At 52.0% G+C, this 27,505-nt stretch overlaps 1 protein-coding gene across 1 annotated transcript in view; it reads left to right on the forward strand.

The window, feature by feature from the left end:
- The window catches only part of LMNA (lamin A/C), a 66,427-nt gene that overhangs the window by 38,373 nt on the left and 549 nt on the right, over positions 1-27,505 (forward strand). The window contains exons 2-11 of the mRNA XM_089664496.1: positions 9,134-9,290; positions 12,834-12,959; positions 13,040-13,210; positions 13,300-13,425; positions 13,694-13,914; positions 15,863-16,079; positions 18,353-18,460; positions 22,328-22,447; positions 26,431-26,529; positions 26,708-26,959. Of these exons, the coding sequence (XP_089520622.1) occupies positions 9,134-9,290; positions 12,834-12,959; positions 13,040-13,210; positions 13,300-13,425; positions 13,694-13,914; positions 15,863-16,079; positions 18,353-18,460; positions 22,328-22,447; positions 26,431-26,529; positions 26,708-26,959 (1,597 nt within the window). The remainder of the gene's footprint in view (positions 1-9,133; positions 9,291-12,833; positions 12,960-13,039; positions 13,211-13,299; positions 13,426-13,693; positions 13,915-15,862; positions 16,080-18,352; positions 18,461-22,327; positions 22,448-26,430; positions 26,530-26,707; positions 26,960-27,505) is intronic.

Genomic DNA, 27,505 nt, shown 5'->3' on the forward strand with positions numbered 1-27,505 from the left:
CAGGTACTGGGAGCTATGCAAATTCTCACCTTGTTATATCTTCCCACAACCCCCCCAGTAGAAAAAAGAGTGGGGGGCTCCTCACATGATCCTTAACATGTTTCAGGTACAGGGAGCTATGCAGATTCTCACCTTGTTATATCTTCCCACAACCCCCCCAGCAGGAAAAAGAATGGGGGGCTCCTCACATGATCCTTAACATGTTTCAGGTACTGAGAGTTATGCAGATTCTCACCTTGTTTCATTTTCCCACAACCCCCCCCAGTAGAAAAAAGAGTGAGAGGCTCCTCACGTGTTCCTGAACATGTTTCAGGTACTGGGAGTTATGCAAATTCTCGCCTTGTTTCATCTTCCCACAACCCCCCCAGCAGAAAAAAGAGTGGGGGGCTCCTCACATGATCCTTAACATGTTTCAGGTACTGGGAGCTATGCAGATTCTCACCTTGTTATATCTTTCCACAACCCCCCAGCAGAAAAAAGAATGGGGGGCTCCTCACGTGATCCTTAACATGTTTCAGGTACTGGGAGCTGAACGGGGAAGTACTCGCAGCAGATGACAGGGGGTGGAGGTGGATCGAGCAGAAGAAGCACCTCAACAGTGTGATTAGGCGTATTTGTGTCCTCACAACACAGGAAGTTGCGGAATCTTTGCTCCTGGCTGTGCCGTGCGAATCGCAAGACCGGCTGAACAGCATTTCAAACATTTTGGCAGGTAGAACCGTTTCGCGTCTCTGCCTATAGCTGGAAAAATATTTTGCGCCGGTCCCCTGCGGCTTCCTGTTCGCTGCGCAGGCCGCGTGCGGTAATCTAATTGTGCAACCTGTAATTAGATCTCCTCTGGGATTGGACGTGGGGGGTGGTAAGATGTGGAGCCTCGCCAGCGCACGTGACGAGTCAGCCCACAATCGATCCAGATGGCTCCTGTGCGAATCTCAGCAATTTTGTAAAAAAAAATTTTCTTCTGTTTTGAAAGGGTGTGTGATCGCCCCGGGGCGGGATGGGGGGGGGATGCTTACGGCGTACTCGCCTGGACCGGAAGGAAATGCCGCCTGAACAGTTTATAAAATTGGCAGAAATTATCAGAGGAAGAATAGGGATGAGTCAGACTTCAGACGTGGCACTCGTGTGTATTTCACATCCCAACCCTTCCTGGCCGGAGCTGCGGTATCGCAACGCGTGCCAGCGCGAATACTCCACAGCCCAGACCCAAAACGCCGTGCGTACAATTATTCCCTGGCAGGGTATTGGTGCCGTAACTGCAGGGAGAGATGATGTGCGAAGTGTTGTGGCTGCGCCATCCTATAGGAGGCGCTCAAAACTGGCTTTTCAACACCTATTACAGAAATAACATATTAGCAGGTCTGTCTATCTGTCAAATCTAAATGGCCAAAAAGTTGGTGGACACCTGACCATCACAGCAAAATGAGGTTTTTGGACATCCCGTTTCAGAAGCATGTACCCCTCCCCTCATGGCCATTAAAATTATGTTGCCCCCTCCTTCCCTCCACCATGGCCCCCTTTGTGACTGTTACATGTTCCTCGCTCTTGGCCACGTTCCAAAAGATGTTGGAGGGTGTCTGTGGGAATTTGTGCTCGTTTCTGAGGCCAGGTACTGATGTTGGATGAGAAGACCTGGCTCACCATTGGCATTCCAGTTCATCCTAAAGGGGTTCAGTAGGGTTGAGGTTAGGGATCTGTGCAGGACACTCACGTTCCTCCACACCAAACTGCTCAAACCATGTCTTTATAGAGTTGGCCACCACATAAAAGGTCAGGTACTAATGCTGGATGAGAAGACCTGGCTCACCATTGGCATTCCAGTCCATCTTAAAGGGGTTCAGTAGGGTTGAGGTTAGGGATCTGTGCAGGACACTCGCGTTCCTCCACACCAAACTGGTCAAACCATGTCTTTATAGAGTTGGCCACCATTTACAAAGTCAGGGTCTGATGCTGGATGAGAAGACCTGGCTTACCATCTCCGTTCCGATTCAACGCAAAGTAGTTCAGTAGTGTTGGGAACAGGGCTGTGTGCAGGACTCTTGACTTCCTCCACACCAAACTGATCAAACCATGTCTTTATAGAGTTGGCCACTATTTACAAGGTCAGGTACTGATTTTGGATGAGAAGACCTGGCTCACCATTGGCATTCCAGTCCATCCTAAAGGGGTTCAGTAAGGTTGAAGTTGGGGATCTGTGCAGGACACTCACATTCCTCCACACCAAACTGGTCAAACCATGTCTTTATAGAGTTGGCCACCATTTACAAAGTCAGGGTCTGATGCTGGATGAGAAGACCTGGATTACCATCTCCGTTCCAATTCAACGCAAAGTAGTTCAGTAGTGTTGGGAACAGGGCTGTGTGCAGGACTCTTGACTTCCTCTACACCAAACTGATCAAACCATGTCTTTCTGGAGCTGGTCACCATTTAGGAGGTCAGGTACTGATTTTTGATGAGAAGACCTGGCTTACCATCGGTGTTCCAGTTCATCACAGAGGTGTTCAGTAGGGTTGAGGTCAGGTGCAGGAGACTCTAGGTCCTCCACACCAAATTGGTCAAGCCATGTCTTTATGGAGCTGGCTTTGTACACAGGGGACAGTAATGGTGGAACAGAAGAGGATTTTCACCGAACTGTTGCCACATGGCTGGAAGAGCACAATTGTCTACAATGTCATTTTATGAGACACCTGATCTTCATTGTTTGGGGTGTGTTCACATTATTTTGGCCATATAGTCTGTTAGTCTTTTATACTTCCATACATCTGTATGTCTCTGTCTGTCCATCATCCATCCATATGGCCTTCCATTAATCAATGTGTCGCTGGTTGTCCTTCCATCCATCTTTCCCTGTCTATGCATCTGTGCCATTGTTCGTTCTTCCATATCATGTTTATCTGTCCATTCTGCCCCTTCATCTGCTTTTCTTTAGCCACCTCCTGCACAGGTTAGTTCCTCTGGGATGGAGCCATTCCTTGATAATGAATAGGATACACTGCTCCAAAGCCTTGAATTGGGTCACCCTCATGGAAGATTGGGTGCCAATCGCCAGCGGAGACCACCAACTCGATGATGCTTAGCCTTGTGGGTGAAAAGCATTAAAGGAGGAGGTGATGGTGGTTATCCTACGTAAGAAGTCTATGTTCATGTTGTCTAGATGAATAAAGTTACCTTCTTCTGAATGTTTCTGGGTGGCCAGCCGGTGTTTTCCTTTGTTGCCGTACCTTGGTTGCCATCTGCCCATCATCGCCCTCCACCCACACAAAACTAGTGATTACGAATGGTGGAAGAGGAGAAGACTCCCTTCTGTCACCTGTACCTGAGGGATCTCAGGCATTTCCTTTCCCGTCTGGAATATTTGCAGACGTGATTCATTGTCCTCTTCCAGCCCTTTTCCTGTCGTTGAACAAGTAGCAGCCTGGTTGCCGAGACCCGACAGGCCTTTCGCCCTCAGGCGACATGTCTAGGTTGGCTCACTTTCACCTAAGAATTGGGCGTTCACCTTCTCCTCTTCTCATAAAACAATAAGAGATAGGTGGGGGCTTCACTGGAGCTGGTTAGGTTACAATCCTGTGGATCATTGTTTAGACATTCACTGTATCAACATCTTCTTCTGTGGAATGGACCTATATTTCTGTAGTCCATGATCAACTCCCCCCTCTGACCGTATTTCCCATAATCTCCCTCCCGTACATGTTGTTTTCAGATTCTGATAAATGGGGAGTCACTGCATAATCACCACCTCTACTAGAGGCAAGTTGGGTGGGCAACTCAATGTCGTATCAAAGAAACAGATGTGCGCACGCTTGGTCAAAGTTAGAAGCCAACTTTGTAATGCCAGGCAATATGTGGTGCCAGTCAACAGCCATTTTTTTTGTAAGCTTCGTGGTGCAGTCTGTGCACTCAAAACTGAAAAAAAAATTGAGTGCACAAAAAAACTGCAGAGGGTGTACACCTGGTCCTCCGCCGAAGAGAAAGGAACCTGGTCCTGATCCCTCAGGCTGCAAGACGCCTCATGGGGACTTGGGTACTCATGGTCCTACCAGCCAAAACCGGGCAGAACCCGCACCCAAAAAAGTACACATGGTGGGCAGCACAGTGGCTAAATGGTTAGCACTTGCACCTGGCAGTACTAGGGTTGTCGGTTTGATCCCAACCACGGCACCACCTGCCTGGAGTTTGGTTGTTCTCCCTGTGACTGTGTGGGTTTCTTCCCACTCCAAAGACATGCTGATAGGTTAATTGGCTCCTGTCTAAATTGTCCCTATGTATGAATTTGAGTTAGGGACCTTAGATTGTACACCCCTTGAGGGTTAGGGGACTGATGTGAATGTACTATATATGTAAAGTGCTACTTAAATTGACGGCACTATAGAAGTACCTGTAATAATAACAACATGGTCCTCCTCCGAAGAGAAAGGACCCTGGCCATGATCCTCCTGACTGGAACTGTGGTGTTTGTGGTCCATCCAACCAAAACCAAGTGGATCCCTTTCTTCGGGAGGCCTGCCAAAGCAAGGCCTACTGAAGTATTAGGTGGGTCTCCCTTGGTGGGAACAGGGGACCTCAATCAAAAGTCCACATGTCCTCCCCCCCACAAAGACTTTGAGGGCAAGCCTGAGGACCTACATCCCACTAGTCGGGAGTGAGTAGGTGCCAGTGCAGTGTACGTGCAAAAGAACAACACACGGCAAACAACATAAAAAAGGGGTAAAGCTCTTCAGTGCCAAAAGTACAATACAAAAATTCCTCAGGCCCAGGAGGCAGGTGAGAAAAAAGCTCGCAATGAGTGATGTGACAATGGCACTCCTGGACTACCACTCCAGGGACACAAGCACCGTGGGCTTCTCTCAGCCTCGGCTCCTGGCCAGACCAGTGCAAACACCAGGCATTAAAACTCAGGGAGAGCCTTGCCCTCAACCATGGACAAGCCTGGTCCACCAAACCAGACTCAATCTGGGCGGAAAAGGACCTCATACCATTTCCACCTCATTACATCAGGCGAATACTGGCCATAGGAGGCACTCCATTCTCCCTTCCGGAATGTGAAAAGAACAGATACTACACTTGATGTTCGTCAAAAGACCGAGAAGCCAGTCAACGCCAATACGAGGTGGATTAGGAGTGCAGGTCACCTTTGCAAGAGGTTTGTATGCCACCAAAAAATAGGCAATGAGGAAAATCGTTTGCTAAGGTGCGAATTACCAAGATGAGCACCAAAGAGGATCGTTGCGAAACGCCAAAAAAAAAGTCCCGACTCCAACAACCGGGTCAAATCTGCATCTCTGTGACCCCTTGAAAGGGCCGCCCCTAGATCCAATGGGGACACCTCCTCTGGTGAGTACCTCCTAAGAGGAGTTTGGTCTTCTTAAGCGTCAAGTACAACAGTTTAAAAAATCGGCAATGAGGAAAATCGGTTGCTAAGGTGCTGATTACCAAGATGGACGCCAAAGAGGATAGTTGCTAAACGCCCCCCAAAAATGTCCCGACTCCAACAACCGGGTCAAATCCACGTCTCTGTGACCCCTTGAAAGGCCCCCATTAGATCCAGTAGGGACACCTCCTCTGGTGAGTACCTCCCAAGAGGAGTTTGGTCTTCTTAAAGTACAGTTGAATTATTTTGTCCGACAAGTGATGCTTAGAGCTGATCGCCTCATTTGTACAAAGCCAGGTTCCCTTTAAGGCGGTGCAGCTAAGGACACAGGAGCTAGCAATCGCTTTGGTGAGTTTGCTTACAGCTGGCAGTCCCGGGCTGCGGGATGACGTGCTCGGCGACTTTGGCTGGGACATCTCTGTATAAACACGGCGCTGCGCTCACACCGAGCAGCTGGAAACTTGGAGAGCCGCGAAGCAGATCCGCCTTGGTTTTCTGGCGTTGCGCCACTGGGCGCATTACTGGAAATTGTCCTTTTTTTTTTTTTTTTGTTCAATATTTGTGCTAAAAATATCAGGAATGCACTTTAGATCTCCTGTGCCGGGATTTGTACATAAACTCCGGCATCTGTTGTGAATGTGCGTACGGTTCAGCCGCATTGTGTCTAATCCAGGCAGCCCATGGGAAATAATCTGGGATTAAACGCAACCTGTATATAGCTCTGCTTCCCTCCCGTATATAGCTCTGCTTCCCTCCCGTATATAGCTCTGCTTCCCTCCCGTATATAGCTCTGCTTCCCTCCCGTATATAGCTCTGCTGCCCTCCCGTATATAGCTCTGCTGCCCTCCCGTATATAGCTCTGCTTCCCTCCCGTATATAGCTCTGCTTCCCTCCCGTATATAGCTCTGCTTCCCTCCCGTATATAGCTCTGCTGTCCTCCCGTATATAGCTCTGCTGCCCTCCCGTATATAGCTCTGCTTCCCTCCCGTATATAGCTCTGCTTCCCTCCCGTTAATAGCTCTGCTTCCCTCCCGTATATAGCTCTGCTGCCCTCCCGTATATAGCTCTGCTGCCCTCCCGTATATAGCTCTGCTGCCCTCCCGTATATAGCTCTGCTTCCCTCCCGTATATAGCTCTGCTGCCCTCCCGTATATAGCTCTGCTGCCCTCCCGTATATAGCTCTGCTTCCCTCCCGTATATAGCTCTGCTGCCCTCCCGTATATAGCTCTGCTGCCCTCCCGTATATAGCTCTGCTTCCCTCCCGTATATAGCTCTGCTTCCCTCCCGTATATAGCTCTGCTTCCCTCCCGTATATAGCTCTGCTGCCCCCCCGTATATAGCTCTGCTTCCCTCCCGTATATAGCTCTGCTGCCCTCCCGTATATAGCTCTGCTGCCCTCCCGTATATAGCTCTGCTGCCCTCCCGTATATAGCTCTGCTGCCCTCCCGTATATAGCTCTGCAGCCCTCCCGTATATAGCTCTGCAGCCCTCCCGTATATAGCTCTGCTGTCCTCCCGTATATAGCTCTGCTTCCCTCCCTTATATAGCTCTGCTTCCCTCCCGTATATAGCTCTGCTTCCCTCCCGTATATAGCTCTGCTTCCCTCCCGTATATAGCTCTGCAGCCCTCCTGTATATAGCTCTGCTTCCCTCCCGTATATAGCTCTGCTTCCCTCCCGTATATAGCTCTGCTTCCCTCCCGTATATAGCTCTGCTGCCCTCCCGTATATAGCTCTGCTTCCCTCCCGTATATAGCTCTGCTTCCCTCCCGTATATAGCTCTGCTTCCCTCCCGTATATAGCTCTGCTGCCCTCCCGTATATAGCTCTGCTTCCCTCCCGTATATAGCTCTGCTGCCCTCCCGTATGTATCTCCCCATCTGCCCTCCATCCTTACATAGAAGTATCTGGAATCTTGTATCTAAAGCCACACAGTTTTTTGGGGTTTTTTTTGTCGTGTTTTTATTGCTGTTGGTGCCCCCCACTGGAGAGACTCAACCTTTCTGACTGTCGCAGAGACAGAAAATGATGGGAGATCCAGTGGTGACACCTCCTCCGGTGAGCACCTCCTATGAGGAGTTCTTCCCTCACTTTGGAGAGATTATTTCTCACTTCCTTCAAGTGCAGGGGATATACTCCCCTTACTCGTCAGAGTCTCCCCTTATATCAGGGCCTCCATCCAGATTCTTCCCTTTCATCAGGGCCCCCCCTTTCATCAGGGCCCCAGTCAGATGCCCCCGTGACATCAGCGCCTCCTTCAAAGGCCCCCCTTACACCAGGGTCCCCGTCAGAGGCCCCCCTGACAACAGCGCCTCCTTCAAAGGCCCCCGTCAGAGCTCTTCCCTACATCAGGGCCCCGTCAGAGCTGTCCCCTACATCAGGGCCCCCGTCAGAGCTGTCCCCTACATCAGAGCCCCCGTCAGAGCTCTCCCCTACATCAGGGCCCCCGTCAGAGCTCTCCCCTACATCAGGGCCCCTGCCAGAGGCCCCCCTTACATCAGGGCCCCTGCCAGAGGCCCCCCCTTACATCAGGGCCCCTGCCAGAGGCCCCCCCTTACATCAGGGCCCCTGCCAGAGGCCCCCCCTTACATCAGGTCCCCCTTCAGAGGCCCCCCATCAAAGGCCCCCCTTATATCAGGGCCCCCATCAAAGCCCCCTTACATCAGGGCCCCCATCAGAGGCCCCCCGTACATCAGGGCCCCCCGTCAGAGGCCTTCTCTTACATATGGGCCCCTGTCACAGGCCTCTTACATCAGGGCCCCTGTCACAGGCCTCCTTTTACATCAGGGCCCCTGTCAGAGGCCTTCTCTTACATCAAGGCCTCCTTCAGAGGCCCCCCTTACACCAAGGCCCCCATCAAAGGTCCCCCCTTACATCAGGGCCCCCTACAGAGACCCCCGTACATCAAGGCCCCCGTCAGAGGCCTCCTCTTACATCAGGGCCCCCATCAGAGGCCCCCCCTTACATCAGGGCCCCTCTTACATTAAATGGATAAAACTCTTTCAAGGTCTGTTATGCACTTGGGGCCAGACAGTAAACACCAGCAACCTCCTGGCCCACATATATTATAAATGGGCCCCCTAACACCCATAGGGCCCTTGTGCCCAGTCTGCACGCATGGTGTGAACTCCCTTAATTCCAGGAGTCCCATCAGAGGCAGGCCAGGAGCCTCAGCCGTGCCATGTACCAGACTTCCGGGCGGTGCCCTTTAAGATGGATCTTGTCAGACCTCGTATCGATCCTTCTGCGGGTCCTGGCCACGTATCGCCTCGCTTCCTGCTCCTTCCTGGACATCTTCCCATAATTGCATCTACCAGAGTCAGGGAAAAAATCAATAGAAGATTATTACTCAGGAACCCGGGGGTGCGCCAAAGGTTTAGTCAGTCCAGATGGGGTGAGCATGGCGCTTCACAAAGAAGGAATGGAAGCTTTTGATTTTTTTTGTATGTAAATGAGATCAGCTTAGTGTTTCCTACGTACAGTGATTGCACTTTACTGTTCCTCTCTGTGCCTGTCTGTCTGTCAGGTCCAAATGATTAAAAACAACAGACTGTCTTTGTAATAAATTGGTTTTATCTCAGCAGATTCTGGTAAACTTAGTTACATGTAAAATAAGTACCTGCTGAAAATGCACATTAAAGAACCACAAATCAGATTTCTCTTTATATAAAGGAGATGCCTGGCCCGATCTAAAAAAAAAAAATGTCTTTTTGTAAAAGTAGAGCAAAAATCCTGTGCTTACCCAGAATCCTTTCTGTTTTTTAGGAACAAGAAGAAGGAGGCAGACCTGCTGACAGCTCAGGCTCGCCTGAAGGATTTGGAGGCACTTCTGAACTCGAAGGATGCCGCACTTTCCACTGCGCTGGGCGAGAAACGCAACCTGGAAGCCGAGCTGCGGGACCTGAAAGGCCAGCTTGCCAAGGTTAGGAAATGGATAATGATCTGTTTGGGTAAGGGGGTGCCTTGTCCTGAGCAAGTGTTTAGCAGCAGCCTCTGGACTTATTTCAGGGGTGGGTGTGGCACCCATTACGGCCCCCTCAGAAGGGGACCATTTTGATTTGAAGGGACTTGGCAAGATGCATCATTAAAGTGTTACAAAACCCAGGACCCTGCATTCACTATATCCGCATTCACTATATCCGCTCTCCCCGGACCCTGCATTCACTATATCCGCTCTCCCCGGACCCTGCATTCACTATATCCGCTCTCCCGGGACCCCGCATTCACTATGTCTGCTCTCCCCGGACCCTGCATTCACTGTCTGCTCTCCCCGGACCCTGCATTCACTAGGTCTGCTCTCCCTGGACCCTGCATTCACTATGTCTGCTCTCCCTGGACCCTGCATTCACTATATCCGCTCTCCCAGGACCCTGCGTTCACTATATCCGCTCTCCCCGGACCCCGCATTTACTATATCCGCACACCTCGGACCCCGCATTCACTATATCAGCTCTCACGAACCCCGCATTCACTATATCCAGTCTCCCCGGACCCAACATTCACTGTATCCGCTCTTTCCAGACCCTGCATTCACTATATCCACTCTTCCCGGATCCTGCATTCACTATATTCACTCTCCACAGACCCTGCATTCACTATATCCGCTCTCCCTGGACCGCGCACTCACTATATCCACTTTCCCCGGATCCTGCATTCACTATATCCGCTCTCCCTGGACCCCGCATTCACTATATCCGCTCTCCCCGGACCCCGCATTCACTATATCCGCTCTCCCCAACCCTGCATTCATTATATCTGCTCTCCCCGGACCCCGCATTCACTATATCCACTCTCCCTGGACCGCGCACTCACTATATCCACTTTCCCCGGATCCTGCATTCACTATATCCGCTCTCCCTGGACCCCGCATTCACTATATCCGCTCTCCCCAACCCTGCATTCATTATATCTGCTCTCCCCGGACCCCGCATTCACTATATCCGCTCCCCCTGGACCCCGCAATCACTATATCCGGTCTCCCCAGACCCCTCATTCACTATATCCGCTCTCCCCGGACCCTGCATTCACTATATCCGCTCTCCCTGGACCCCGCATTCACTATATCCGCTCTCCCCGGACCCCGCATTCACTATATCCGCTCTCCCCGAACCCCGCATTCACTATATCTGCTCTCCCCGGACCCCGCATTCACTATATCCGCTCTCCCCGGACCCTGCATTCACTATATTCGCTCTCCCCAGACCCTGCATTCACTATATCCGCTCTCCCCAGACCCTGCATTCACTATATCCGCTCTTTCCAGACCCTGCATTCACTATATCCGCTCTCCCTGGACCCCGCACTCACTATATCCACTTTCTCCAGACCCTGCATTCACTATATCCGCTCTCCCTGGACCCCGCATTCACTATATCCGCTCTCCCCGGACCCTGCATTCACTATATCCGCTCTCCCCGGACCCTGCATTCACTATATCCGCTCTCCCCGGACCCTGCATTCACTATATCCGCTCTCCCCGGACCCTGCATTCACTATATCCGCTCTCCCCGACCCCGCATTCACTATATCCACATCACAGGCATCATCAGATGGGGGTTTGATCAGCCACATCTGAAGGAACCCTGAGCAACCTCTGGAGGAACCCTTGTTGAGAATGGCTAGCTAGCCAGGTATGTTACCATCTCACCATGGGCAAAGGTTCCTCTTTACAGGGACAGGGAAAGTGCAGTACCCATGTGTCTCCCGAGAAGTTGAGCTTTACTTTGCAGGATTGCATCATTAACTACTTAAAAGACACAAACTATAAGTTCTGCCTCTCCACCTCCAGCCTCAGAAATAATACCATATGTAAAGTTGGCCTCGTATGTTACATTCTTTAGGCTCTGCAATGGGCAAAGGTTTCGCAGCATCTTTGACCTTTTTAAGGGGCAGGGAAAGTGCCGCACCCATTACGGCCCCTCTGAAGTGGAGCATTACTTGAAGGGAACCTTTCAAGTAATGAGTTATCTTTGAGTTCTGCTTCTTACAACTCTTATCAGTTTTGGTTCTTAGTTAAGTTACAACAACCCTCTTTCATTTGTCAAAACATTCTCAAGCCAACGTTGTAGGGTTACACGGCCAGCTTTAGGCTGCTTTGGGCTTAACCACTTCCAGACCGGACACTTTCACCCCCTTCCTGACCGGACACTTTCCCCCCCTTCCAGTCCGGACACTTTCCCCCCCTTCCAGTCCGGACACTTTTACCCCCTTCCAGTCCGGACACTTTTACCCCCTTCCAGTCCGGACACTTTCACCCCCTTCCAGTCCGGACACTTTCCCCCCCTTCCAGTCCGGACACTTTCCCCCCCTTCCAGTCCGGACACTTTCCCCCCCTTCCAGTCCGGACACTTTCACCCCCTTCCAGTCCGGACACTTTCACCCCCTTCCAGTCCGGACACTTTCACCCCCTTCCAGTCCGGACACTTTCACCCCCTTCCTGACCAGGGCAATTTTCAGCTTTTAGCACTATCACACTTTGAATGACAATTGCGCGGTCATGCAACACTGTACCCAAATGAATTTTTTACCATTTTTTTGAGATAGATAAAGCTTTATTTTGGTGGTATTTATTCACCGCTGGGATTTGTATTTTTTTTTTGCTATGTAAATGAAATGTCCAAAAATTTTGAAAAAAAGTGTTTTTTTTTAATAAAATTTTGCAAATAAATAATATTTCATCATAAATCTTAGCCAAAATTTATTCCGTTATCTTTTTAGTAAAAAAAAAAAAAATCCAAATTAGTTTATAAGCAAAAATTATCATTTTAAAACATTTTTTTTTACATTTTTATTTTATTTTTTTATATTATTATTTTTAATTTATTTTTTTTTTTTTTACATACTGTCACCCTAGCAGTGTGGGGTCACCATGGTGACACTGTACTACTTGTGAGGGGTGATGAAGATTTTTTTTTTTTTTTTACACTGATTGCTTTTACACCCATATAGGATGTAAAAGCAATCATTTCTCCTTCTCTCTGTCTGCATTCTTGCACTCATTGAGAAGAACTGAGTGAGCTGTGATTGGTCACAGCTTGTCACATGGTACAAGGCTTTTGTGAATAGCCTTGTACCATGTGACCTCTGTGATCATTCACAGATTTCACACGTAGTAAGCAATGATGTCACAAGTGACATCTTGCTTACTACTTTGCATGTGATCACTGATTGGCCAATCAGTGATCACATGATCGAGACCTCGTACAGAGGTCCCGTCCGACGATCGGTGTTTCACTGTGTCCGGAGGACACAGCGGGCACCGGATCGCGGTGCTGCGCGCTCCCAGGGAGCGCGCACAAGCAGGGTGCAGGGAGGCCGTTTATAGACGGCCACCCGACCCTGCAGTGCCACCGTCCGGCCGTTTATATACAACGGCTGGTCGGGAAGTGGTTTAAACACTTTCATGGCAGTTGTAGGCGGCTTTATGTAACGAGAAACATTTACACAAATTTGTGGTTTCCCGTAGCTGGAAGGAAGCCTCGTGGATGCAAAGAAACAGCTTCAGGATGAGATGCTTCGCCGCGTCGATGCGGAGAATCGGAACCAGACCCTGAGGGAGGAGCTGGAGTTCCAGAAGAACATCTACGGCGAGGTTGGTGAAGCACACATGGAAGCTCCGCATTACATAAAATAGCGATTGCGCTCTGATGAGGTCAATGTATCTTTCCGCAGGAGCTGCGGGAGTCCAAACGGCGGCACGAAACACGCCTGGTCGAGATTGACAGTGGGCGCCAGCGGGAGTTCGAGAGCAAGCTGGCCGATGCCCTCCTGGAGCTGCGCGCCCAGCACGAGGGACAGATCGGTTTATACAAGGAGGAGTTGGAGAAGACTTACAATGCCAAGGTAAAGCTAGATTCCGGCGAGGCTGTATCGGTTCGGGGCTCTGGCTTGCTTCTGTATAAATGACCACGTGTTATTTTTTTGGCTTTTAGCTGGAGAACGCCAAGCTGTCCGCAGAAAGGAACAGCACCATGGTGGGAGAGGCCCACGAGGAGCTCCAGCAGAGCCGAATCCGTATAGACAGCCTGAGCACCCAGCTGAGCCAGCTCCAGAAGCAGGTGAGAATGGATCAGATCAGGAGGTCGAGCGGCCACACGTTGGCACGGGCATTAAAATCTTTGGTACAGAATAGGCAGACAGGAGGTCCAACGTGCGTGGGAAGATATCTCCTCCCACCTTACCGCCTTCATGTTACATGTAGTTCCTAAAACCTTTCAATATTTTTCCATACAGGTTACTGAACACTCCTTTCTAAGTAGCCAATTTTTGATGGTTACATAGTTTTGCACCTCCCACAATTTGACGTTTCCTCTTCTCTATATGCAGCTGGCAGCCAAGGAGGCCAAACTGCGTGATCTCGAGGATGCGCTGAGCCGTGAGAGAGACTCCAACCGCCGAGCGCTGGCGGAAAAAGACCGCGAGATGGCTGAGATGAGGGCCCGTATGCAGCAGCAACTGGACGAGTACCAGGAGCTGCTGGACATCAAGTTGGCATTGGACATGGAGATCCGCGCTTACCGCACCCTACTGGAGGGAGAGGAGGAGAGGTGAGTGAATGTTGCCCCCTGGTGGGTGGAGGTTAAGCAGAACACCGCCTATCTGACCTCGTAGGACAGGGAACTAACTTTTTTTAAAATAGTATTTGCTACGCATCTTATGCCTCTATGGGCTGTTGACCCGTCCAAGCAAAATTTTACAGTGGACATGAACACTATCAATTTAGGCCGCCCCTTGGGCCAGATCTAGCCTGTCAGATGTGGGGGTGCGGTAAAAAATGTCAGGAGGAAGAGGATGGGAGGTCAGCAGGGCAGTGAATGGGGGTCAGCAGTTTGTAAGGCAGTATACAGAGGCTATTGGTTTGTAGGACAGTGTACAGGGGTCAGCAAGGCAGAGGACAGTGGGTCAGCAGGGAGGAGTACAGGGGTCAGCAGGGCCGAGGATGGGAGGTCAGCAGGGCAGTGTACAGGGGGTCAGCAGGGCAGTGTACAGGGGGTCAGCAGGGCAGAGGATGGGAGGTCAGCAGGGCAGTGTACAGGGGGTCAGCAGGGCAGAGGATGGGAGGTCAGCATGGCAGTGTACAGGGGGTCAGCAGGGTAGAGGGATAGGGTCAGCAGTTTGTAAGACAGCGTACAGAGGCTATTAGTTTGTAGGACAGTATACAGGGCGTCAGCAAGGTGGAGGGCAGTGGGTCAGCAGGGAGGAGTTCAGGGGTCAGCAGGGTAGAGAATGGGAGGTCAGGGGGTCAGCAGGACAGAGAAAGGGCTCAGCAGTTTGTAAGGCAGTATACAGAGGCTATTAGTGTGTAGAACAGTATACAGGGCATCAGCAAGGTGGAGGGCAGGGGTCAGCAGGGAGGAGTACAGGGGTCAGCAGGGTAGAGGATGGGAGGTCAGCGGGGCAGTGTACAGGGGGTCAGCAGGGTAGAGAATGGGAGGTCAGCAGGGCAGTGTACAGGGGGTCAGCAGGACAGAGAATGGGGGTCAGCAGTTTGTAAGGCAGTATACAGAGGCTATTAGTCTGTAGGACAGTATACAGGGTGTCAGCAGAGCAGAGGACAATAGGTCAGCAGGGAGGAGTGCAGGGGTCAGCAGGATAGAGAATGGGGGGTCAGCAGGGTAGAGGATAGGGTCAGCAGTTTCTAAGACAGCGTACAGAGGCTATTGGTTTGTAGGACAGTGTACTGGGTGTCTTCAGAGGGCAGTGGGACAGCAGGGAGGTGTACAGGGGTCAGCAGGGAGGAGTACAGGGGTCAGCAGGGCAGAAGATGGGAGGTCAGCAGGGGAATGTACTGGAATTGGTAAGGGTGTACTGGCGGTCTGCAGAGTAGTGTACAAGGGTCAGCAGGGCATTGTGCAGGGATGAGAGATGGCCAGCACAGCGTCAGGGGTGGTGGGGGTCTTTGGGGGGGTGCAACTGAAATCTGGAGGGCACAGCCCACCCAGGCACCCACCTAGATCCAGCTATGCCATGGGGTATGTATTAACCTTTCCCTGGTATCCTATCTGTTCCTTCTGCCTCGCTTGTTCTTCTTGTTGTGAGGGAACATCAGTAACAAATGACTTTGGACTTCTGGTTCTTTGCTTTGGCACTCTTAATAGACTTCTACGTGGATTCCAACATTTTAGAACCCTTGTTTGTGCTGAGAGCGGCCTCATCTGATCCATTGTATGAATTCTGTTGATCTTCTTCAGCCATGAATCATTGATGAGTTGAATCCGGGTTTACAGGTTCTGGTAGGATCTCTAGTGGCTGACAGGAAGCTTCTCATGCACTGCCTACCCAGCACTAGAGGTACCACCAGAAACTGTCCATCATGGCTGACTCTCCTGCAGTCAATCGGTTCAATCTGTTTTTGTCAATTGATGTTTCCTTCAGAAACTGGGACGAGGTACGCCGCAGGTGCCAGTGTCTTTTACTGCCTGCCTGGCATGAGCCGAAATGGCCTGGATAGATAATTATACGCGGAATCAACCGGTTTGATTCTCTCTCATGCAGACTCCGACTCTCGCCCAGCCCCAGCGGGCAGAAGAGGACGGCCAGGACAGGGCAATCCTCGGGGCAGGTCACCTCTTCCTCCAAGAAGCGTAAGATGGAGGGATCAGAGTCGCGGACTACCAGTTACACCCAGCACGCCAGGACCAGCGGGAAGGTGGCCGTGGAGGAGGTGGACCTGGAAGGCAAGTTTATCCGACTGAAGAACAAGTCCAATGAGGTGAGACTGGAGAAATGACATGGGGGGAGGGGGGGGGGTGGTAGAGCTTCCTTGGCAGGTTAATTGCAGTATCCCAATTTGGTGAGATTTCCTTTCAACTTCCTGTTTAAGCATCAATCTCAGGATATGACTTGATGGGCAATCTTTTGCAAAATGCTTTGATGGGTAGGTGTCAGTCTGTTGGAGGGGCATTCTTAGGCAGGGTGGATTTGCATAGGTAACGCACACGTGATGCTGAGCCTCCATGATGGAAAGAACTGAAATCCAACGAATGAAAGGGACGGGGACCAGGAACAGTCAGGCAGGGGAGGAAAGGCCTAGAGCAGGGGTCTCCAAACTGAGGACCAAGGGCTGGATGTAGCTCTTTGCTACCCTTTATTCGGCCCTTGGGGCACTATTCCTCCCACTGAGACAAAGTTTGGGGTAGTACTTCTTCCCATGAAACCAATGGTGGTGTACTATTCTTCCCACGGTGGGGCACTATTCCTCCCACTGAGACAAAGATTGGGGTAGTAGTTCTTCTCATGAAACCAATGATGGTGTACTATTCTTCCCATGGTGGGCACTATTCCTCCCACTGAGACCAAGAATGGGGTAGAACTTCTTCCCATGGAACCAATGATGGTGTACTATTCTTCCCATGGTAGGGCACTATTCCTCCCACTGAGGCCAAGATTGGGGTAGTACATCTTCCAATAGACCCAATGATGGTGTACTATTCTTCCAATGGTGGGGCACTATTCCTCCCACTGAGGCCACAAATGGAGTAGTACTTATTCCCATGGAACCAATGATGGTGTACTATTCTTCCCATGGTGGGGCATTATTCCTCCCACTGAAACCAAGAATGGGGTAGTACTTCTTCCCATGGAACCAATGATGGTGTACTATTCTTCCCATGGTGGGGCACTATTCCTCCCACTGAGACCAAGAATGGGGTAGTACTTCTTCCCATGGAACCAATGATGGTGTACTATTCTTCCCATGGTGGGGCACTATTCCTCCCACTGAGACCAAGAATGGGGTGTTTTTTCTTCCCATGAAACCAATGGTGTACTATTCTTCCCATGGTGGGGCACTATTCCCCTACTGAGGCCACAAATGGAGTAGTACTTCTTCCCATGGAACCAATGATGGTGTACTATTCTTCCTACGGTGGGGCACTATTCCTCCCACTGAAACCAACAATGGGGTAGTACTTCTTCTCATGGAACCAATGATGGTGTCCTATTCTTCCCATGGTGGGCACTATTCCTCCCACTGAGGCAAAGATTGGGGTAGTTCTTCTCATGGAACCAGTGATGGTGTACTATTCTTCCTACTGTGGGGCACTATTCCTCCCACTGAGACCAAGATTGGGGTAGTACATCTTCCAATAGACCCAATGATGGTGCACTATTCTTCCTACGGTGGGGCACTATTCCTCCCACTGAAACCAACAATGGGGTAGTACTTCTTCCTCATGGAACCAATGATGGTGCACTATTCTTCCCATGGTGGGGCACTATTCCTCCCACTGAGACCAAGAATGGGGTAGTACTTCTTCCCATGAAACCAATGATGGTGTACTATTCTTCCCATGGTGGGGCACTACTCCTCCAACTGACCAACAACCCCCGAGGCCATGTTTATTCTCACTGATGCTGGGTTCAGGATATTGTCTATCCTCAGGGCCCAGTGAGGGCCCTAATCCGGCCCTCCTAAAGTTTGAAGGACAGTATAGTGGCCCTTTGAAAAGTTTGGAGACCCCTGGCCTAGAGAATGCTGGATGTACTCTTAGTATAGCTGGGAACATGTGACCACCTCCCTGTGATGCTGTTTGGATCCGGCAGCCAATCCCTAAGCCCGAGTACTCACCCGTGACCAAGGGGCATTCCAACAACGCTCCCCTCTGCTTCAAAACACCAGCCAACAGCTGCGGCGGCAGCAAGCAAGCGGTGGAAAGACTAAATTTCAGACTTCGAAGGTGGGAAGGTATAATTTTTGGTGGGATCTCTACATGGACATCACCACTTTGTCCTAAATGAATACGGTGACAACGTCTCTTTAAAGCCAAATCATAACATATGGCGTTGTCGGCAGGATCATTGTCAGTTCACAACTGTCCTTCTTGGCTGGGAACCTTCCAAATTCATCTGAAAGAGCAGAAAAAAAAACAAACACAAAAAAAAACGTGAATCTTGTTTTAGGGGACGGGGGATTTGTTTCGATTTTTCTGGTCTGCTTTTATGAAATATGAACTGTTGATAACCCGTCAATACGTCGTCCCGCAGGATCAGTCGCTGGGGAACTGGACCATCAAGCGCCAGATTGGAGACGATAAGCCGATTGTTTACCGCTTCCCCCCCAGAGTCATGCTGAAGGCCGGACAAACCCTGACTGTGAGTCCTAAGTAGTGGCTGTTGATATTGCTGGGCTTTGAGCGCCCCCTAGTGTTTAATGGTAGGAACTGCAAATTTCTGTTTTTTAATGGGCTCAAAAAAACTGCTTCAGTAAAAAAATGTTTTGTAGTGTTTCTTTAACCACTTCCAATCCAAACACTTTCACCCCCTTCCAATCCGGACACTTTCACCCCTTCCAATCCGAACACTTTCACCCCCTTCCAATCCGGACACTTTCACCCCTTCCAATCCGAACACTTTCACCCCTTCCAATCCGAACACTTTCACCCCCTTCCAATCCGAACACTTTCACCCCCTTCCAATCCGAACACTTTCACCCCCTTCCAATCCGAACACTTTCACCCCCTTCCAATCCGAACACTTTCACCCCCTTCCAATCCGAACACTTTCACCCCCTTCCAATCCGAACACTTTCACCCCCTTCCAATCCGAACACTTTCACCCCCTTCCAATCTGGACACTTTCACCCCTTCCAATCCAAACACTTTCACCCCCTTCCAGTCCAGACACTTTCACCCCCTTCCAGTCCGGACACTTTCACCCCCTTCCAGTCCGGACACTTTCACCACCTTCCAGTCTGGACACTTTCACCTCCTTCCAGTCCGGACGCTCCCCCCCCCCCCTTCCAGTCCGGACACTTTCACCCCCTTCCAGTCCGGACACTTTCACCCTCTTCCAGTCCGGACTTTCACCCCCTTCCAGTCCGGACACTTTCACCCCCTTCCAATCCGGACGCTTCCCCCCCCCCCCCTTCCAGTCCGGACACTTTCCCCCCCTTCCGGTCCGGACACTTTCCCCCCCTTCCGGTCCGGACACTTTCCCCCCCCTTCCGGTCCGGACACTTTCCCCCCCTTCCAGTCCGGACACTTTCACCCCCTTCCAGTCCGGACACTTTCACCCCCTTCCAGTCCGGACACTTTCACCCCCTTCCAGTCCGGACACTTTCACCTCCTTCCAGTCCGGACACTTTCACCCCCTTCCAGTCCGGACACTTTCCCCCCCTTCCAATCCAGACACTTTCCCCCCCTTCCAGTCCGGACACTTTCACCCCTTCCAGTCTGGACACTTTCACCCCTTCCAGTCTGGACACTTTCACCCCTTCCAGTCCGGACACTTTCACCCCTTCCAGTCCGGACACTTTCACCCCCTTCCAGTCCGGACACTTTCACCCCCTTCCAGTCCGGACACTTTCACCCCCTTCCAATCCGAACACTTTCACCCCCTTCCAGTCCGGACACTTTCCCCCCCTTCCAGTCCGGACACTTTCCCCCCCTTCCAGTCCGGACACTTTCACCCCTTCCAGTCCGGACACTTTCACCCCTTCCAGTCTGGACACTTTCACCCCTTCCAGTCTGGACACTTTCACCCCTTCCAGTCCGGACACTTTCCCCCCCTTCCAGTCCGGACACTTTCCCCCCCTTCCGGTCCGGACACTTTCCCCCCCCTTCCGGTCCGGACACTTTCCCCCCCTTCCAGTCCGGACACTTTCACCCCCTTCCAGTCCGGACACTTTCACCCCCTTCCAGTCCGGACACTTTCACCCCCTTCCAGTCCGGACACTTTCACCTCCTTCCAGTCCGGACACTTTCACCCCCTTCCAGTCCGGACACTTTCCCCCCCTTCCAATCCAGACACTTTCCCCCCCTTCCAGTCCGGACACTTTCACCCCTTCCAGTCTGGACACTTTCACCCCTTCCAGTCTGGACACTTTCACCCCTTCCAGTCCGGACACTTTCACCCCTTCCAGTCCGGACACTTTCACCCCCTTCCAGTCCGGACACTTTCACCCCCTTCCAGTCCGGACACTTTCACCCCCTTCCAATCCGAACACTTTCACCCCCTTCCAGTCCGGACACTTTCCCCCCCTTCCAGTCCGGACACTTTCCCCCCCTTCCAGTCCGGACACTTTCACCCCTTCCAGTCCGGACACTTTCACCCCTTCCAGTCTGGACACTTTCACCCCTTCCAGTCTGGACACTTTCACCCCTTCCAGTCCGGACACTTTCACCCCCTTCCAGTCCGGACACTTTCACCCCCTTCCAATCCGAACACTTTCACCCCCTTCCAAACCGAACACTTTCACCCCCTTCCAGTCCGGACACTTTCACCCCTTCCAGTCCGGACACTTTCACCCCTTCCAGTCCGGACACTTTCACCCCTTCCAGTCCGGACACTTTCACCCCTTCCAGTCCGGACACTTTCACCCCCTTCCAGTCCGGACACTTTCACCCCCTTCCAGTCCGGACACTTTCACCCCTTCCAGTCCGGACACTTTCACCCCCTTCCAGTCCGGACACTTTCACCCCTTCCAGTCCGGACACTTTCACCTCCTTCCAGTCCGGACACTTTCACCTCCTTCCAGTCCGGACACTTTCACCTCCTTTCAGTCCGGACACTTTCACCTCCTTCCAGTCCGGACACTTTCACCTCCTTCCAGTCCGGACACTTTCACCTCCTTTCAGTCCGGACACTTTCCCCCCCTTCCAGTCCGGACACTTTCGCCCCCTTCCAGTCCGGACACTTTCGCCCCTTTCCAGTCCGGACTTTCACCCCCTTCCAGTCCGGACGCTTTCACCCCCTTCCAGTTCGGAACGCTTTCACCCCCTTCCAGTTCGGAACGCTTCCCCCCCTTCCAGTCCGGAACGCTTCCCCCCCTTCCAGTCCGGAACGCTTCCCCCCCTTCCAGTCCGGAATGCTTCCCCCCCTTCCAGTCCGGAACGCTTCCCCCCCTTCCAGTCCGGAACAATTCCCCCCCCCCCTTCCAGTCCAGAACAATTCCCCCCCCCTTCCAGTCCAGAACAATTCCCCCCCCCTTCCAGTCCGGAACAATCCCCCCCCCCCCCTTCCAGTCCGGACACTTTCACCCCCTTCCAGTCAAGATGCTTTCACCCCCTTTCAGTCCACAATTGCGCGGTCATGCAACACTGCACCCATATGAATTTTTTAGCATTTTTTTGAGACAGATAAAGCTTTATTTTGGTGGTATTTATTCACCGCGGGGATTATTATTTTTTTGCTATATAAATGAAAAAGTCCAAAATTTTTGAAAAAAAAAGTGTTTTTCTTATACAGTTTTGCAAATAAATAATCTTTCTTCATAAATCTTGGTCAAAATTTATTCAGCTATCTTTTTATTAAAAAAAAAAAAAAGAAAAATAACCCAAATTAGTAACCAAAAATTAAAATTTTTCAAAAATTTTTTTAACATTTTTATTTTTTTTATTTTATTTGTTTTTTTTTAACATACTGTCACCCTGGCAGTACTGTGTCACCATGGTGACACTGTACTACTTGTGGGGGGTGATGAAGATTTTTTTTTGTTATACAGTGATTGCTTTTACACCAATAAAGGCTGTAAAAACAGTTATTTCTCCTTCTCTCTGCATTCCTGCAGCCATTGAGAAATACTGTGTGAGCTGTGATTGGTCACAGCTTGTCATATGGTACAAGGGTGTTGTGAATGGCCCTGTACCATGTGACCTCTGTGATCATTCACAGATTTCACATGTAGTAAGCAATGATGTCAGGAAATGACACCTTGCTTACTACTCTTCATGTGATCACTGACTGGCCAATGAGTGATCACATGATCGGGACCTCGTACAGAGGGGTCCTGTACAGCGATCGCGGTGCCACACGCTGCCAGGGAGCGCATGCAGGCAGGGATGTGGGAGGACGTTTATAAATGGCCGCCCGCTCCTGCTCTGTTCCCGTCTGGCCGTTTATGTACATGGGCCGGACGGGAAGTGATTCATGTACAATTTATGTTTTTTGGGAATTTTTTATATCGAATTTTATTCGTTTTCTCCACTGATACTTATCACTGATGTCCCCATCCCTCCGCAGGTCTGGGCTGCTGGGGCCGGAGTGGCGCACAACCCCCCCAGCGAATTTGTCAATAAGTCCGCTAATTCCTGGGGCACCGGAGACAGCATCCGCACTGCTCTGCTTACATCCAGCAATGAGGTGAGTGCAGGGGACCTTACATGGGGTGCTCACAATGTGAAGTGATGTGACACCCAGGGGGCACCTGAAATGTGGAGCTGCGGGGGCTGTGATTATATATTATACACAATGGGAATAAGAGGACTGAATGATAATATAAAATGACAGTAGTGATACTCATAGGGGGGCACAGTGGGGGTGGTATCAGGTAGTGATACTCATAGGGGGGCACAGTGGGGGTGGTATCAGGTAGTGATACTCATAGGGGGGCACAATGGGGGTGGTATCAGGTGGTGATACTCATAGGGGGGCACAATGGGGGTGGTATCAGGTAGTGATACTCATAGGGAGCACAGTGGGGGTGGTATCAGGTGGTGATACTCATAGGGGGGCACAGTGGGGGTGGTATCAGGTAGTGATACTCATAGGGAGCACAGTGGGGGTGGTATCAGGTGGTGATACTCATAGGGGGGCACAGTGGGGGTGGTATCAGGTAGTGATACTCATAGGGGGGCACAGTGGGGGTAGTATCAGGTAGTGATACTCATAGGGGGGCACAGTGGGGGTGGTAGGCTTTTTTGAGTTTGAGCAAGGACACAGGGGCCCCACGATCCCCTATTGCCCGGGGGCCCCATGAGTTGTCAGTCCGCCCCTGGTAGTGATACTCATAGGGAGCACCGGGGGGTGGTATCGGGTAGTGATACTCATAGGGGGGCACAGTGGGGGTGGTATCAGGCAGTGCCCGAGTCTCCAAATGGTCAGTCCGCCCCTGAGCACTACCTGATACTACCCCCACTGTGCCCCCCTATGAGTATCACTACCTGATACCACCCCCACTGTGCCCCCCTATGAGTATCACCACCTGATACCACCCCCACTGTGCCCCCCTATGAGTATCACCACCTGATACCACCCCCACTGTGCCCCCCTATGAGTATCACTACCTGATACTACCCCCACTGTGCCCCCCTATGAGTATCACCACCTGATACCACCCCCACTGTGCCCTCCTATGAGTATCACTACCTGATACCACCCCCACTGTGCCCCCCTATGAGTATCACTACCTGATACTACCCCCACTGTGCCCCCCTATGAGTATCACTACCTGATACCACCCCCACTGTGCCCCCCTATGAGTATCACTACCTGATACTACCCCCATTGTGCCCCCCTATGAGTATCACCACCTGATACTACCCCTATTGTGCCCCCCTATGAGTATCACTACCTGATACCACCCCCACTGTGCCCCCCTATGAGTATCACTACCTGATACTACCCCCACTGTGCCCCCCTATGAGTATCACTACCTGATACCACCCCCACTGTGCCCCCCTATGAGTATCACTACCTGATACTACCCCCATTGTGCCCCCCTATGAGTATCACCACCTGATACTACCCCTATTGTGCCCCCCTATGAGTATCACTACCTGATACCACCCCCACTGTGCCCCCCTATGAGTATCACTACCTGATACTACCCCCACTGTGCCCCCCTATGAGTATCACTACCTGATACCACCCCCACTGTGCCCCCCTATGAGTATCACTACCTGATACCACCCCCACTGTGCCCCCCTATGAGTATCACTACCTGATACCACCCCCACTGTGCCCCCCTATGAGTATCACCACCTGATACCACCCCCACTGTGCTCCCTATGAGTATCACTACCTGATACCACCCCCACTGTGCTCCCTATGAGTATCACCACCTGATACCACCCCCACTGTGCTCCCTATGAGTATCACCACCTGATACCACCCCCATTGTGCCCCCCTATGAGTATCACTACCTGATACCACCCCCACTGTGCTCCCTATGAGTATCACTACCTGATACTACCCCCACTGTGCCCCCCTATGAGTATCACTACCTGATACCACCCCCACTGTGCCCCCCTATGAGTATCACTACCTGATACCACCCCCACTGTGCCCCCCTATGAGTATCACTACCTGATACTACCCCCACTGTGCCCCCCTATGAGTATCACTACCTGATACCACCCCCACTGTGCCCTCCTATGAGTATCACTGCCCGATACCACCCCCCGGTGCTCCCTATGAGTATCACTACCAGGGGCGGACTGACAACTCATGGGGCCCCCGGGCAATAGGGGATCGTGGGGCCCCTGTGTCCTTGCTCAAACTCAAAAAAGCCTATGAAAAAGGTACCAGGGACATCTCATGGGGCCCCCTACTGACCCCGGGCCCTCAGGCAGTGCCCGAGTCTCCAAATGGTCAGTCCGCCCCTGAGCACTACCTGATACTACCCCCACTGTGCCCCCCTATGAGTATCACTACCTGATACCACCCCCACTGTGCCCCCCTATGAGTATCACTACCTGATACCACCCCCACTGTGCCCCCCTATGAGTATCACTACCTGATACTACCCCCACTGTGCTCCCTATGAGTATCACTACCTGATACTACCCCCATTGTGCCCCCCTATGAGTATCACCACCTGATACTACCCCCATTGTGCCCCCCTATGAGTATCACTACCTGATACCACCCCCACTGTGCTCCCTATGAGTATCACTACCTGATACTACCCCCACAGTGGGGGTAGTATCAGGTAGTGATACTCATAGGGGGGCACAGTGGGGGTAGTATCAGGTAGTGCTCAGGGGCGGACTGACCATTTGGAAACTCGGGCACTGCCTGAGGGCCCGGGGTCAGTAGGGGGTCCCATGAGATGTCCCTGGTACCTTTTTCATAGGCTTTTTTGAGTTTGAGCAAGGACACAGGGGCCCCATGATCCCCTATTGCCCGGGGGCCCCATGAGTTGTCAGTCCGCCCCTGGTAGTGATACTCATAGGGGGGCACAGTGGGGGTGGTATCAGGTAGTGATACTCATAGGGGGGCACAGTGGGGGTAGTATCAGGTGGTGATACTCATAGGGGGGCACAGTGGGGGTGGTATCAGGTGGTGATACTCATAGGGGGGCACAGTGGGGGTGGTATCAGGTAGTGGTACTCATAGGGGGGCACAGTGGGGGTGGTATCAGGTGGTGATACTCATAGGGACAGAAGCAGTTGGGGGAAGATGTTGGGGTAGGACTGGGGTGAGGGGAGTGGTAGTCGGAGAGGATGGAGGGGGGAGTAGTAGTCGGAGAGGAAGGAGAGGGGAGTAGTAGTCGGAGAGGATGGAGGGGGGAGTGGTAGTCGGAGAGGATGGAGGGGGGAGTAGTCGGAGAGGATGGAGGGGGGAGTAGTCGGAGAGGATGGAGGGGGGAGTGGTAGTCGGAGAGGATGGAGGGGGGAGTAGTAGTCGGAGAGGATGGAGGGGGGAGTAGTCGGAGAGGATGGAGGGGGGAGTAGTAGTCGGAGAGGATGGAGGGGGGAGTAGTAGTCGGAGAGGATGGAGGGGGGAGTAGTAGTCGGAGAGGATGGAGGGGGGAGTAGTAGTCGGAGAGGATGGAGGGGGGAGTAGTAGTCGGAGAGGATGGAGGGGGGAGTAGTAGTCGGAGAGGATGGAGGGGGGAGTAGTAGTTAGTGGTTTTCGTGTCATTGGAGTAGCAGCTCTAATTAATCTATAGAAAGAGAAATAGCTGGAAGACGATAAAGGGGGGGCAGAATGTGGTGCTGGGGGGGGGTACTTTCAGGGAAAGCGTGGGGGTGGAGTAAGGGAATGGATGGGGGTGGAGTAAGGGAATGGATGGGGGTGGAGTAAAGGACAGGATGGGGGTGGAGTAAAGGACAGCTTCAGGGAAGGGGGAGGGATTGGAATGTGATTGGAGAGTAGGATGGGAGTGGGCGTAGACAAAACTGGTAGAAGTGGCAGTTAGTCAGGTGACACGATGAGGGGTGGAGCGAGGATGATATTGGGGGGTGTCATAGAAGACTGAGGTGGGGGCCAATAATTGGAAGCAGTAGGCGCAGGACGGGGGGGTGTATTTTCATTGGCTGGGGTAGGTGGTGACATCATTGAGGTGATCTGCGGCTCCTCTGGGGACGTCCCACCCATTTACTCTCCCCCTCCCCCCACAGGAAGTTGCGATGCGTAAGCTGGTGCGGGCCCTGGTGAACGATGAGGATGATGAAGATGATGAAGAAGAGGATGAGCACCACCATCACCACCATCATCATGTAAGTCTGCTCAGGTTCCCCATCTCGGGGTGCAGTGGACATGGATGGGGGAGGGGTTCTGTAGTCCTCAGAAGGGTGGGCCGTCCAGGGCCGAGGTTTGGGGGCATGGGCCCCCCGATTCCAGGTCTGCACAGACCACCTCTTAGGGTTCACATACTTTTTCTCCATCCCCCACCAGGACGGTCACAACTCCACCGGAGACCCCAGCGAGTACAACCTTCGCTCCCGCAACATCACCTGCACCACGTGTGGCCAGCCGGCCGACAAGGGTCTCAATACCTCCGCCGGGGGCGGGGCCTCCTCTTCATCCAGCTCCTACACTACCGTCACCCGCACCTTCCGCAGCACGGGCGGGGCCAGCGGGAGCAGCGGCCTGGGAGAGAGTCTGACACCCCGCTCCTACATCCTGGGGACCAACCAGCGTGCTCAGGTGAGGGACACACCACCCCACCAATCCAAGATCACAGACCATCGCTGTGGGAGGGGCAGAGACACAATATACTGCAGGGAAATATCATTGTGGGAGGGGCAGAGACACAAACCACTGGGGGGGAATCTCATTGTGGGAGGGGCAGAGGCACAATATACTGCTGGAAATCTCATTGTGGGCGGGGCAGAGACACAATATAGTGGGGGGAGGGAATCTCATTGTGGGAGGGGCAGAGACACAAACCACTGGGGGGAATCTCATTATGGGTGGAGCAGACACAATACATTGGGGGGGAGGGAATCTCCTCATTGTGGGAGGGGCAGAGACACAAACTAGGGGGGGGGGAAATCTCATTGTGGGAGGGGCAGAGACACAAACCACTGGGGGGGGAATCTCATTGTGGGAGGGGCAGAGGCACAATGTACTGCTGGAAATCTCATTGTGGGCGGGGCAGAGACACAATATAGTGGGGGAGGGAATCTCATTGTGGGAGGGGCAGACACAATAAACTGCAGGGAAATCTCATTGTGGGAGGGGCAGAGACAC

This window comes from Staurois parvus, unplaced genomic scaffold (assembly GCF_062004578.1).
Source record: "Staurois parvus isolate SC_StPar_1 unplaced genomic scaffold, SC_StPar_1.0 ptg001923l, whole genome shotgun sequence".
Taxonomy (NCBI): Eukaryota; Metazoa; Chordata; class Amphibia; order Anura; family Ranidae; genus Staurois; species Staurois parvus.